The sequence below is a fragment of the Neolamprologus multifasciatus genome, chromosome 15 (assembly GCF_963576455.1).
Source record: "Neolamprologus multifasciatus chromosome 15, fNeoMul1.2, whole genome shotgun sequence".
NCBI lineage: Eukaryota > Metazoa > Chordata > Actinopteri > Cichliformes > Cichlidae > Neolamprologus > Neolamprologus multifasciatus.
The window spans coordinates 8,607,484-8,621,961 of NC_140453.1; the positions used below are offsets into that span (position 1 = coordinate 8,607,484).

A 14,478-nucleotide genomic window follows, 5' to 3' on the forward strand; every position below is an offset into this window, starting at 1 on the left:
GGGTTTTTTTTTTCAACCATTGTTGTTACAATAGCTAAAAACCACAACATTGTGAACATGTGGATGGACTAAGCATGCTTACACCCACAAAGAAACTATTTCTGTTTGCCCCGGTCTTAAATATCACAGTTCCTGTTAGATATGTCCGTCTTGATGACTGCCATTTCTGTTTATGAATCCCTCTGAGACTACCACTTAAGAGATGGGAATCTATATTTACGGGCAGTGTGGTGGATCAGGGCGAGGTTGGGAGGGGGGTGCAGGTGGCTGAAGGTGTTGTGGGGGATGTGAGAACGTGTGGATGGGGAGGGGGTGTAAATATAGCTCCTGGTCTGAGTCTGGGCCCCTTAGCTTGCTAAGGCCTCACAGGAAAGAAAGTCTCCTCAAGAGACTGAATGTGGAGCTCATACTTACGAGCGTTTTTTGGCGAGCAGCGACGAGTAATATAACAATTTTCACATTGCCCACAGTCATGTTAGTGCATATGTCTGTGTTTAAAGGAGTTGATAGCATGTTTATGCAAAGCAAAAAAGTGAAAGCAGTCCAGGACAAAATGTTTCTTTGTATTTCTGGGACATGCACCTGAGTGGTCCCTGCTTATCCATGGAAAAAGAGGGAACGGTTGGAAACATTTGCTTATTTTCTTTGCTTGCTGATAAACTCTATACTCACTTGGTGAGCGGCAGATGGGAGAGAAGGTTTTATGATATGATATGGTCCACACAATTTTATGACAACAAACCTTTGTATCAGTTTATGTGTGCGCAAAAGCGAGGGCTATTTGAATACTATAATCCGTAGAGGAATTTGAATACTAGAGATAGATTACACTTTGGAGAGGATAAAAAGTTCATTCAGTTTAAAAGGCAATAATTATTGTACATAATGGTGCGGCTATTTGGAGTGCTATTTACACTGAGAACGTAGGCTTCTTGGGCTGAACTTTGCACATTACAGCTTAAATATATGAAAATGTTATTTCCATATATTATTGTCCACGAGTAGCTGTGTTTGAACTGCTATCAACTTTAGTACGCTGAACGTCAGAGATTAAACACTGAACACAAGGTTGTTATAAAAACAGCACACTTTATTGAGTAGGCAGTCAAAAGTAGAAGTATAAAAACTTGGCATGTGTAAATGCTTTTACAAAAAGTGTGCTAAGTGTTTGACACGAGTTACTGCAGTTTCGTTAAAGGACACAAAATGATTGTTGAGTGTACTTTTACAACAGTGTAAATCCATCAGAAGAAATGTTTCTTTCTTTCTCTTTTTTTTAAAAAAAATGGGATTTTGGCTGTAGCATTAATATCAGTGTTTGCTACTCTCACAGTTTTAAGGAGAATATAAAATTCAAGTGCAGCTTGGTCTTACTCTTACTGGGTGAAGCTCAGGTTTCAAATATAAATGCATTTCGGATTTTCAAATGTATAAATAAATTCTCTCTCTTTCTGTAGATATATATATATGTATCTAAATTCTAAGAATTGCTTGTTCATTGAATCTTTTCCCGGTTGGGGGGGATACTGTGAAGGCCAGAAATAAATCAAAAAAACATGAAATGAAAACTCAATTCCTATGAAATAAAGGCGCCGATGTGGTTGTCAGGTAATACTAAAAAGGCTGGCCCCTTTCTGTTGTATAAAAAAAAGTATAAAAATTGTAGTTGCATAGTGGTGCGAGAACAGACCGAGCAGTCCTTGTTCAGCAGTGGAGTGTTTACATGAGGTGGCAAAGACCAAACACTTGAAATTCTCAGTAGACCCATTAAAAACCCCTTAATAATTAAAAAAAAAGGACAAAAAAAGGTAAAAAACCAAAACAAAATAAAAACTGTTTCATGTTTGAAATACAGAGGTCAGTTAGAAAATAATCATTATGACTTTGGATGTACGATAATGCTAAAAGGGCTTAAATACTCTGAAATACAACACTGCTCCATTGGCCAATTGTAAAACAACAGCAACAAAGTCATAATGTAAAAAAAAAAAAATCAATAAATTAATGAGCTTGTTCTTTATATTACTATCAACATGTGTAATTAATAATACAGCCCAAGGCATACATGGTCACCATTTCCCCGTTTGTAATACAATAAAACCAAAGAAAATTTTAAAAATTTAAAAACTTTAAAAAAGTCACCCCCCCCTCCCCCCCTAAAAAAAGTCTTTGGTTGGTACAAATCCAACAAATGTAAGTGTGAAAAAATCAGTGGCATATAGCCTCTCCCAATGACTGTACCACCGCAAATATGTATCCGCCCGTCTGTTCAACAAGTGTGGAAATTTAAAAATTTAAAAACTTTAAAAAAGTCACCCCCCTCCCTCCTTAAAAAAAGTCTTTGGTTGGTACAAATCCAACAAATGTAAGTGTGAAAAAATCAGTGGCATATAGCCTCTCCCAATGACTGTACCACCGCAAATATGTATCCGCCCGTCTGTTCCACAAGTGTAGGTGAAAGCGAAAACTCTTTGAGTTTTGAACCCAGTGATGCCGTAAACGCCTGTGTTCCAGAAGTAAACAAGTAAACATCTGCTTGATCCATCCATTGCTCCAACCATTTTCTACTGCTTCAGCTGGTTGAGCTAACACCTTAGCCTGGTTGAGCTAAGGGCTTTTTTTCCTCTTTCTTTTTTTAAACTCCAGTGCAGGAAAAGTTGATGTGTTTGGATCAGCATTTATCTCAGTCTATATCATCAGTGTCCTTGAAGGGAAAGCACTCAAGAACTTGTGTTCCGAGGCCAGTATGTGCTCCTCTGTTTTCCCGGAGGCCAACAGATCCCAGGAACCCAGCTGTTGCTGCTGTAAGAAAAACGAAGATGATGAGTTTTTATGTTAACATGCAAAGCTATTTTATAAATTTATGATTTAATTACACACAAACCTGTAGTGGGTTATTCAGGCTTCTGTGAGGGAGCTGGTAGATTTTGTGTCCGTCTTCGTTCAAGAGTGAGCTTGTAAGTAGGTCCTGAAAGAAAAATGCAACAACACTTGTTAACAACACAATAATTACAGTACAATGACTGAAAAGGGGTGCATAGTAAAGGATCTTAGGGTTGATCCTGTGCGTACTCATTGATGGACTCACATAAACAAAACAAAAACACATAAGAAGGTCTGACTTAAGGTCAAACGTCAGCTTACCGATACTTCCTGAGCTGGGCGACTGGGGGAGAAGAGCTGCCTGTTAAGTTCTTGCCCTGCCCACTGCATGCAGTGGCTCCTCTTGCATGGGAGCTCGACCTAGGACCCCCGGAAAAAAACACAACACGGTCATTTAAAGCACCACATTTTCCTCTTTTTGTAACCAAGTCACACAAGCTTGGCTTACAAAAATTAACCTCAAGCTATTCTTTAAGCTGATGTCAAACGTGTTGCAAAATGTAACTAAAAAACAAAAACAAAACACGTTTGTCACTGCAACATGCAAATGGCTGGGTTTGCTATTTCACCCTTGTTCGCTATTTTCTTAAGATACAAAATAACACTTCTTATGTCAGTCTCACATCATATGCGCATGCTCTTTTTTATGCATATCTGTACATGCATATGTAGGGTGGAAAGTACCTCTTGCTTTATCTTCTTAAATGGAGGATGCTTAATGGCATCTTCCACTGGCTCCTGCTTGATGGACCCAACCATCTGCTGCCCCAAAGTGGTGTTCTGGAAACAACACAAACCTCAGAGTGAGTCCCGAGGACAATGCAGTGTGGAAAGCAGCAGTTTGCATGTCAATTTAAGCACCGAGGGATATATACACACATTAAAGTCTCTCACCATTAGTTTAACAGGGCCATATTTGATCTCCTGATGGGTCGAGGCTGATCTCAAAGGCGTGGGTGTACGTGGGGTTGACTCCAGAATTGACTCACACATATTGGGCGTCATGAGCCTGAGGAGAGAGGAAAGAAAAAGCGCAAAAAAAAACAGCTGTTAAAAAAGGCTCATATAACAATAACAGGTTTGCATAATAAAAGTGATGAGAACAAAAGCTTCTTACAATTCATTATCATTTAGGAGGCTTGCAGGCACAGGCGAGTTAAAGGGTAGATTGTCTGAGTGTTCTGGGCTCACTGGCTGGTTGAGGAACTGTGAAATAAAAAGGAAGAAAACATTAAATTAAAGACCACTGACAAGGCTTTGACAACCAGGCAACTCGTGTAGCACGCTAAGCTAAGCTAAACAATGGGACAAACACTAGTTTTGTGCGGTGACTGTGTAAGCACGGGTCATGTGACCTGTGAGGGTGAACAGAGTAGATTTGTGACTTCACATGGGTTGGCATTCGACATGAAACCAGTCAATGATTCTTTAGCAGTTGCTGAGCACCGATTGGGCAAGACCCTGTCTGCTTTAAGAGCGCTCCTTTCCAAGAACCCACAGCTAACAGGCTCTGGGAAAAGGGTGGGAAATTCTGGGTCAAGGCCCGCTATTATATCTGTGTTTCTAATTTATAGGGCATCTTCTTCAACTGGTTCCAGTTGATCATGACAGACAAAAATAAAAACATAATATAGCACGACACAGTGTAAGGAAGATACTTACTGAGTCAATCATGGATTCCATAAGCCCCGGCATTGGATTTGAGAACGCAGGACTGTTGTGGGGACTGTTGTTGTTGTTGTTGCTGTTGTTGCCGTTAATGCCTTCGACGGGTGTTGTGGGGGCGCTGTCCTCAGCTGAGCTGCTCTGGTCAAGAGACAGTTCCTGGCTGGCTGCCTGGTGATGAGGTAAAGGCAGAGCAGCACCTTCTGAGCTGTTGGACATGGAGCTCTGGTTGGTCCAGTTTTGATAGAACGAACAAATCTGGAGAGAGGAAAAAAATGTTACAGACTGGAAAAGAATAATCACCTGAAAACACAGAAGCACAGAGGAGCGAGTGCAAAGGAAGCACAGATATAAGAAGCGCAGGGAACGCTCAACCGTGATCAAATGAGAAGGGGAACTTTAATGTAAAGGCCGACAGAAGAAGTGTTGAGTAGAGAATTGCACAAGGGGTCATGCAAACCCAAAAGAAATGGTGATAAGATCCTATTGCATCACTTTTTGCAGAAACAGACCACCCAGATGTTTCCTCCTCCTCATGCACACACAAAAAACACAAGTCCAACCACTGTCCTTAAAGCCAGGGTCAAAAAAACCAACACATAAATTGTGCTGTCACATGTTTCACCCTCCTGAATCCAGACGCAGATCCGAGTGTGACTCACCGGTAGTGATGGCTGGCCCCTCAGTTCATTTTCTGTTGACATGAGCAGCATTTCGATCTCTTTCACCCTCTTCTCCTTCTCAGGGTCCTCCTCGTTATAGTGTCTCTGAAAGAGCAGAAGAAATGCGTGAGCACCAATTCAATCCAAACAACTCATCTTTCGATCGCCGCTCAGGTTTGCGATTCTTACCTGGACTTGGGGAATGTTGAGTATGTTCATATTGAATGAGAGGAGAGGAGTGGAGTGCACCTGTTACAGAGAAAGAAGCAGACGTTAATAAATGCAAGGTCTTGCGGGCGGAGATCTGCCTAAATTCTGGTTTAAAGCCCACTTACTCTACGTGCGTCAGACAGGTAGGTGGCGTAGCTGAGCGGCAAGTTGGAAGTCAGCTGCGTGTGACCGGGCTGTTGGGGAAAGCACATGATCTGATTGTTGGTCTTCACGTAAGTGCGGCTGGCGGGAAGCGAGGGGCTGCTGTTCTTGGCTGTGTTCTGGAGGTAGCCCTCCTGTTCCACCTTTCTCCTCATGGTGGAGTTCCAGTGGTTCTTTATAGCGTTGTCGGTCCTGCGGGTCATAAGGGACATGTGTTAACTTAAAGGTGATGTGACATCCTCTAGCTGCACACAGCAGCTTTATCAATGCAGGCGCACGCACACGCTGAGGGAGATAGGAAAAGTCTCAGTCACACACATACACGCATACTTAAAAATGTGCGCAATTGTTAAGGTTATCAGTGCAAAGCAATTACAATAACCACATATTTATCTCTTTTCTCTTCTGTCATTCTACACCTTCCCCCCACGTCCTAACTTAGCCTTTTAACCTTTCTTTCCCAGCTTGCGTTCTATGTCCACAACTCCATTTTCTCTCATGCTCACTTTTATTGGCGTGCCCTCCCCTCCATTTCAGCCTCTTAACCGCAACATTGCACAGCTAACCAACAAGGTTTCAGTGATTCATCTAGCTTCTCCTTTTCTGCCTCTTCTTCCCTCTCTCCACCTCACCTGCCAGGGAGCAGCTTAGCGATTTCTGCCCAGCGATTGCCCAGCTTCTCATGCGCCTGGTAGATTATTCTGTCCTCCTCCTCCGTCCAGGAAGTCTTCTTAACCTCTGGGTTCAGGTGGTTGTGCCAGCGCTCGCGGCACTGCTTGCCAATTCGCCCCTTCAGGTGCTTGGCGATCACTGACCAGCGTTTGGCGCCGTATTTCTGGACCAGCTCGATCACCTGGGGATTTTTAGGGTTGTGAGGGGTGAGAGAAAGAGGAAAGGCAAGAGAGGAGGAGGAGGAGGGAGAGTGTTGAAAAGGAAGAAGTGAATGGTAGTAGAGGGGCATGGGGAAAGAGGAAGGAAGGAGTAATAACAGGGAGGGGAGGGAGAAGTAGAGTGGTACAGAGATATGAAAACAGGAGGGAGAGAAGAAATAAAAACAATTATTATCCATAAAAATCTCAGACGTTTTACTAAATGCACTGCTTTTCCTTCCTCCTTCTCTCTCTTTCTTGATCTTTCGCTAGTGTAAGTGATTGAGAACACCTGCTGGTGAGCGGTGAGGGAGTTTCCATTGGAACATTAGCCACTCTGCTAATCATTACAGTGGCATCTGGGTGGAAATATAACTCCTAAACGTGTTATATGTTGTGTAAGGATGAGTAAAAGTGTGCAACCACAGTTCAGGAGTTGCTACAGAGAAGTTGCTTTAAACACAGGAACACAAAGTAATTGTTGATCTCAGTGGTATCCAGTTAGTATAAAGCCCACTCTAACAATTACACCGTAAGGTCACCACTAATGACTGTTATAACATAACACACGGCTAAAGCACACTACAAACTCCACATGCAAGTTAATCTTGCATTTATATTTACAGTTTTCCATGCCACCCTCCCCCCCAAACCCCCCCAAAAGTACAGTGTGCTCTTACCCTCTGGTCCTCCTCTTTGGTCCACGGTCCTTTAATGAGTTCTGGGTTGAGAACCTTCTGCCACCTGTGTTGGCACTGCACATCTGTACGGTTCTGTGTAGAGAGAGAAAAACAAAATACAGTTTGTGATCATCTCCACACAATGGGAAGTTGCACGCAGACAAATCAGGGCCTCATGCCTGCTACTTACAGTTAATAGGCTTGCAATTACTTTCCAGTCTTCTGCTCCATGATGTTCAACAAGTTTCTTCAACTTCTCATCCTGAAAAAAGAGAGTACATTTTTTAAAAATATGTCACTAATATTTAGTATTGAACAGCAGAATTTGAACTGTATTGACAGGTGTGGGTGTGTGTGTGTGTGTGTGCGCGCGCGTGTGTGTATATACCTCTTCTCGTGTCCAGCGTGTCTTGCCGAGCTGGCGTTTCCCAGGCTTGGGCAATGATCCATCATAATCATGTTCATACATCTCAGTCTCCTCCTCGTCATCCTCACTGCTGTACAGACTGCAGACACACACACACACACACAGAGGGCAAGATTTTAAAAAAAAGGTGGAGTCTGCGTGGAAAAAGAAGAGTGTAGGATAATAGACAGGAGAATAATAGGACAATAAGTACTTTACTTGTTCTAAACTACTCCCTATTAATCTCTTTATGAGGTGCATTAAAAAAAACTCAGCCCTCTCTTTTAGTCACTCGCTTAACTCCAACACAGAGAGAAAACCAGTCATTCTTGAAGGTTTGGCTGCAGGCTTTTAGCCAAGACACCCACAGGGGGTGTGCATGTGTGTGTGTGTGAGAGAGAGGGGGGGGGGGGGAGGAAGGGGAGGACGAACAGGTTCCAGTGTTTTTAGTTTCCACAGATACCTGGATTGGCACATGCGATCATAATTTTGTGACCCTGGCTTGTTCAAACTTGCACAGGGCATTGTACAGCACAGCCATGCGCACACGGAAACACACGCACACGTGCACACAGAGTTTACGTTCGCGCGCGCGCACGCACACACAATGTGGTCAACTAATCAGAATGCGGGACAGGTAGGTAGTTGTGCTGTCATACAGTACGACAGGTGAAGAGGAACCCCACTGTGTGTGTACGTGCGTGTGTGTTTGTGTGTGTGTGTGCATGCGTACAGAAGGATATTTACACGCCATAATCTTCCTTATTTTCCTTTTGCCCAAATGCGTGACTACTACTCGCAGAGGCGAACAAATAAACAACTTCTCTCAATTTTATCCAACAACCTCTGCGTTTCAGCGCAAATGAGATAATTAGCGTGAAACAAACAAAAAGGCAAGCAAACAATAGAAGATGATTACAGCGCTCTCAAGAAGAACGATTAATCAGCTGGATCGGCTCTTCATGAAAAGAAGTGATAATTACTTTTAAACCAATCAAATTAACTCCGGGTGCAGTTTCTTCTAATTACGATGAGGATAAAACGGTGGCTTTTTTTGTGTGTGTGCAAAGAAACTCCTCAAAAAGGCTCCCCGACATCTCAAACATGAGATTCGCGCACAAGACCTAATGTGTGTAATTTAAGGGAGAAAAATAGCATTGGGTCTCCGCGTGGAGTAGAGCGCAGGTTTCCAAAATAATATCCATCGCTCCTCGCGCTCGGTCGGAGATGCTGGGAAGCAGTCGTGTGTGTAGCGTGTGCAAGTTTTCATCGAAAAGAGCGAAAATCGGTGGCAGATGAACTGCTTTGCAGCCTGTTTTTACTATCCGCGAGTTAAGACACGGCGAAGCGTGCACGGCACAGCACTGTCACAGCCGAGCGATGACCAGCCACCTGTCATTGGCGCGAGCGCTCCACAGCTCTGAAGAAAAGTAAAGGGCTCGCGCACAGTACAGGCTGACCACATATATATATGTATATAATGTATATATGAAGTAAAAAATATATCAAAAATATATATGTAAACATAAACACACACGCGCGAGCTAGGGCAAGAGGATGCACTCTTCGCACTTACTTCACGCCGTATCCAAGTGAAATAATGCCTCACGAGAAAACTACAGTAATAGCTGTGAGTCTTTGAGAGACAGAAAGGAAAGCTTTAAAGCTGCTAAAGTCGTTGCTCATGTTTCTCTTACCTGCTTCTGGACCGCCGAATCATGCTTAAAGTCTGCTGACGGTGTTTGGTGAACGCGGTAAGCACCTAGCCGACAGACAGCACTGACTTGCTCTCGCTCCTCACTTTCAGCTTCACTTTTAAAACGCGACCGCTGATTCTACGGACCCGCCCCTTCCCGCCCCTTGTGCTCGCCCTTCACCAATACGCCGCGCCTCCAGTCTGTATTTGGCGCCTCTCGGTCGTGGCTTGAGGCTGTGGACCCCCGGGCGTTTCTTCAAGACAATTTCTCTGTCTACAGTTTAAGCAAGTCCGAGTTTTAATGGACAAGCAGATGCCCCCTATAAGAAAATGTGATGTTTCTCGTAGATATATCCTGAAAGCATGTTGAGTTTTGCAGTGAGAGACCCCGTACTATCAAAACCACAACTGGCTTTAGTAGACACCATTATAACATAAAATTAGATACAATACATGCTAAGCTAACTGGTCACATTCACTCTATTTATTAGGACAAATTAAATACATTGGATTTAGGTCTGACCCTATTAATGGTGTGTGTGACAGGTTTCCTCTCCTTTCAGGGGGATATGAAAGTCAGAATAAATTACAATACAGCCACAAGATAATGGCAAAAGATATCAGCTTCCCAGTGGAGAGAGTATAAAGTAAAGTAATGAAAATATACAGGATTTGTATGACATATCGTTCTGCCAGAAGATGCCTATTTGAAATGTGCTTTGAATAGGGTTAATAAGTGAATGCGATATGGGATCTACTTTGTATGATAAAAAAAGTGATCTCTGACCTTATTTTTGTAAGCCTCTACTCAGATAGTACACATGAAACCTGCCTAATGATGCAATATTTCAGGAGAGGAAGTTTAATAGCTCTTTTATTAATATAATTCTGAACAGGTCAGGGTACAATGCAGCAGCGAAGCCAAAAGGAAAAGTTGTCATGAACCTTACTAGTTATTGATTTGATCGTTTCTTCTATAGAGATAGATCAAACTGGGGAAGCAGCAGGACTCCTTAATAAGTGCCCAATATAGTGTGAGAGAGTTGGTCCTGTCTTGTAATACAAGTTCCTGGTTGATTTTCTCAAACGTGTCCTTAAGCGCACCAGCCAGGTCACTCAAAAGGAGAAGGAAATGCATCTGTCTGAAGAAAACAATACAAATAGGTTTATGGTATGCAAGGAAAGTGAAGTTACAATGAGCCCAGTGGTGATTGCCTACCTGTTTGTAGGGTGCCTCCTGGTTCCACAGATGTTTCTTGGTGATAAAACATAGAACAGGCCTTGTGTTATTGTTTGCCCATAAAAAAGAAAAAAAGTTACAGAACTTGCAATTGCACTAAACTTTTTTTGTGGTACTTTATTTGCACTTATCTCACAGGATAGGCACCTTTAAACCACACATGACTGCCTCTTTAGGTTGATTTCTTCTCTTTGAATTTTCTTAAAATAATCAATATTGAAACTACAGACTGGATGAGTTTGCGCTTATTAATGCACGTGGCTTGTAATATATTGCTTATTTCTTAGTAATACCGCAAAGCTTCAGAATTATTCTTTATTTAACCAACTCATTTGTCACATATTGTGTGTAGTTTGTTTTGGTGAAGCTCTGAATTGCTAGAGCTGTCTCTACTCAACCATTCATTTCATGGGGGGTGGGTGGGTTAATGCTTTATTGGTTTAAATGTGTCTTCTTATTGTTCCTACATACGCAGCCGTATTGTCCTAATCACTTGTGATTACCATCACCCGATACCAATCTATTGTTCCAGAGAAGTAATGATAATAACAGGCTGATGGAGGCTTATGCACACACACATTACTGTAGACTAAAAACTCGCCACTTAATGCAGCCTCTAAAAGTGCTTATATGGCTCAGTGAAGTGAAGCAAGTACAATTTTTTCCAGTTTATAGCTTTGGACATGAGTTAAAGGAGGTAGACTACAACTTCAAAGTGTGCCCTACTAGATTGCTTAATCTATTTTTTTCATCTTCATTTTGGTTGTCCTCATACGTCGCAGGCAACTCCTGAGTACACAAGTTACAGTCCTGTCAGTTTTGCCTCAAGTACCTGAACGACCCGCAGTGTTTACACAGCCAGTGATAAAACCTAAAGAATCCTTAAGCTCTCTAATGTCTGTTAGTTTGAAGCTGTGTTTGTTTGCATTCAGGCTGAAGAGGAACTGAAGGGTCTCTAATACCAAAAAGGAGTGAGAAACAGACAGCTATGTGTGTTAAAACAACATATATATGAAAATATACGAACAGCACTGGTCTTAGATAATGTGCTGTTAGATTAGGCTTTATTGTCTCCCTCGGGAGAAACAGATCTTTGACAAATGAGGGAAAAGTAGCATATAAGACAAAGCATGTACAATTTCACCTCTTTTTTTAACTGTTAATGGCACTAAAGAAAATTTGTACATATTTAACTTACTTTCCTGAGGGGATCAACTCATATTGTTACCACAGGGTTACATGTCTTAATTGAGTGAACAATGAGCCCAGATAAACCATTTGGTCAGGGAAGAAAAGTATTCTTGGGTGCTTATAATGCATTTTAAACTATTTACTTACTAAATGGTAGGACGTATTGTGCGTTGCTGGTGGAGAGTCGTTTAATCACTTTGAGATGTAGATGCAGCCCCTTTGCTGTTGATCAAAAACTTAAAAGGACCCACTAATGACCCACTAATGACCTACCCTAGTGATATGTGTAGGTGTGCCTTGCAAATGCAGATTATTCAGGCTCCTTCATGCAAATATGGGTTTTTCTCTGAGCATGCATAAGAATGTGTGAGTTTGTGAACCTATGCTTGGTGTGGGTGTGTCCACCATTATTATCATCTGAAACTGGCTGATTGGTGTATCAGTGCACAAAAAAAAAGAAAAAATGGTTTGGTTAGTGGCCCAAAGCATGCCACTAACATTGTTTTTCACAAATAAAGCTTTTACTGTAAATCACCTGTTTCCTGTCTTTAACATAATGCTTTACTGTACATTTAATAACAATCCCATCTATCGAGGATTATCTACATATAACCCTTTCTGGACGTAATCTTGCAAAGCTGCTGTGTTTCTTTGGAGAGCAGTTGCTTTCTGCTTTCATGCCTTGCTATACACACCATGCTGCCACAGTGTTTGGGACTCTCCTGATTGTGGGCCTGTGAATTTGAACATCATACTAAGTGAAAGGGGCCTCAAGTTGCATGAACACAGCCCTTCTGGTCTTCTCTGATTAACTTCAACCACTTTAAATGAGACAAAAATAACGGCTGTGTGGATAATTTCAAATGTGTTATGTATAAAATTCATATATTTGATGCATTGCATTGAAAGTCATGGATATTTAGAGGGACGTAGTCTAGCATGGGGCTACACATGTTGACTTGATGATCAAAATCTGATAAAGAATAAAATAATCACTTAAAATTATCTTTAAATTGCTCCCCAAACGAATTCTCAAAGGTTTTTTAACTAAAACACTAAAACACATTTTCTAGATCCAACTTTTGTTATTAACAAGCAAGGGCTCCCCATTAATTCCCATTTTTTCATAGATCTTTTTGGAAAGGGTAAAATGAGGACTGCTTTAAGTCAGCTGATTACATCAAGCTGAGGAGAGCAAAATGGTCATAATTACTGTGTTGTAGTATATTATTATTCCATTGTATAAAACACATTTTGCTGCTTGTCCTCTACCCGACCTAGCAAGCTCAGTGTCCACTCTGTATTATTTCTTAGCACTGTGTACAGCCATGACTTTTTGATCTATTCAAATTCAACTTTAATTAAATAGCTGTTATCCTGTAAGACTGCAATCCAAGATCCCCCCGCAAAATATAAGTGTAGTTGACCTTTAACTTTTTACATTTAACCATTCTTTGCTGGGACAAACTGTGTGCAGAGGGCTAATTTTATGCTACATGAGCCAGAATGGTGTCGTTCCAAATTCAGCTTCTCCTGACATTAAAAAGCACCATGTTTCACAGATGGAAGCAGTAGTGTCCTCTGTGCAAACACAACACTTCTCTGCTTTTTTTTTTTTTAAATAAACATTTTCCAGCAATCCCCTGGCTTGTCTTGCAACCTGCAGAAGCGGTGGCTGTCTCCTTGCTGTCTGTTGCAGTGTTCTCCTGACGATCCATTAACAAGGATTAACATTAACTAATGCAAAACAGGTCTTCAGATCTTGTGACACACCTTGCTTGCGATGAGATCTTTTGTTTGTTGATCACTGCTGTTAAGGGTGATAATGGCCTGGCGTTTTTTCTTCTTCTGTCTGCCTGACTTCCTCTTCTTTCTGCCTGCCTGTGAAGTGAAGAAGTCTAAACTCCAGAGATGGTTGTGTAACCTTCTCTGAGCATCAACAGATCCTTTTAAAGCGCAATGATGGTTTGAGGATATTTCTGCAGAAATAACATTCTGTAGGACACAGAAACATTCAAGTGCCACAACATCAGTAAACAACCAGTCTTTATGTGAGTTTGGGATCACTTGGAAGAAAAGACGGAAATTAAAAGTGTGTGTGTGTTTTCTGCACAGGCCCCAGATGTATCTTTTTCTTTGAGGGTAATATGTAAAACTACCTTGAGTCATCTGAAACCAAACTGAAAGAAAGGAGCAGGGGTATATGAAAATTCCTTTGTAGAAGGCTGAGGAGGAAGCCCAAAGCCCATTGACTCTTTAGCTGGGGACATTTGCATGGGTGCTATTGGGCAGGTTAAGGAGAGGTATTGTGATAGCTACCCCCTTTGCAAAACAGTGTGTGCACAGGGTGGTTCATTTGAATGATTTTAATGATGGCTCATGGTCTCATCCTACAAGATTCTGTGCACAGTGTCGGGAAGGCTGTATGTGTTTGCATTTAAGCGAGCACTGGGAACATCAGAAAGGTTAACGTGATTATGTGTGGGTGTGTAGCTACATATTTACTAATTGTTAAATGAGAATAAATGTGTATATTAAAAAATATATCACGTGCCTAAAACCAGTGGGAATTTTTATTTTTTATTCGATTGTTAGATATTTCATATTTTAGCTACTAATACATGTTTAATGAATGTAGCGAGTACATGAAAATTAAACAAAACACATGTTTTTCACATGGATTTGAATGCGATTATCTTTTAATTTCTCAACCTGCTACTTTAAATACCTTTTATGTATCATCTGTGTGTACTTTAGTTGTTTGGACTACTTGCCCACTTGACTGCAAAGGGTGTATGTTTTGCATTTTCCCCG

The 14,478-nt window shown here is 41.5% G+C and overlaps 1 protein-coding gene across 1 annotated transcript; it reads right to left on the reverse strand.

The window, feature by feature from the left end:
* Positions 1 to 2,624: 2,624 nt before the first annotated feature.
* On the reverse strand, positions 2,625 to 9,365 carry myb (MYB proto-oncogene, transcription factor). Its single transcript, XM_085133826.1, has 15 exons — positions 9,235 to 9,365; positions 7,520 to 7,637; positions 7,322 to 7,393; positions 7,132 to 7,224; positions 6,215 to 6,435; positions 5,546 to 5,774; positions 5,400 to 5,459; positions 5,211 to 5,315; positions 4,546 to 4,806; positions 4,001 to 4,089; positions 3,778 to 3,892; positions 3,568 to 3,663; positions 3,145 to 3,243; positions 2,885 to 2,968; positions 2,625 to 2,802 (listed from the first exon to the last, which is right to left on the reverse strand). The coding sequence occupies exons 1-15, from the start codon at positions 9,255 to 9,257 to the stop codon at positions 2,689 to 2,691; spliced, it is 1,779 nt and encodes a 592-aa protein (XP_084989952.1). The 5' UTR covers positions 9,258 to 9,365; the 3' UTR covers positions 2,625 to 2,688.
* Positions 9,366 to 14,478: the final 5,113 nt, after the last annotated feature.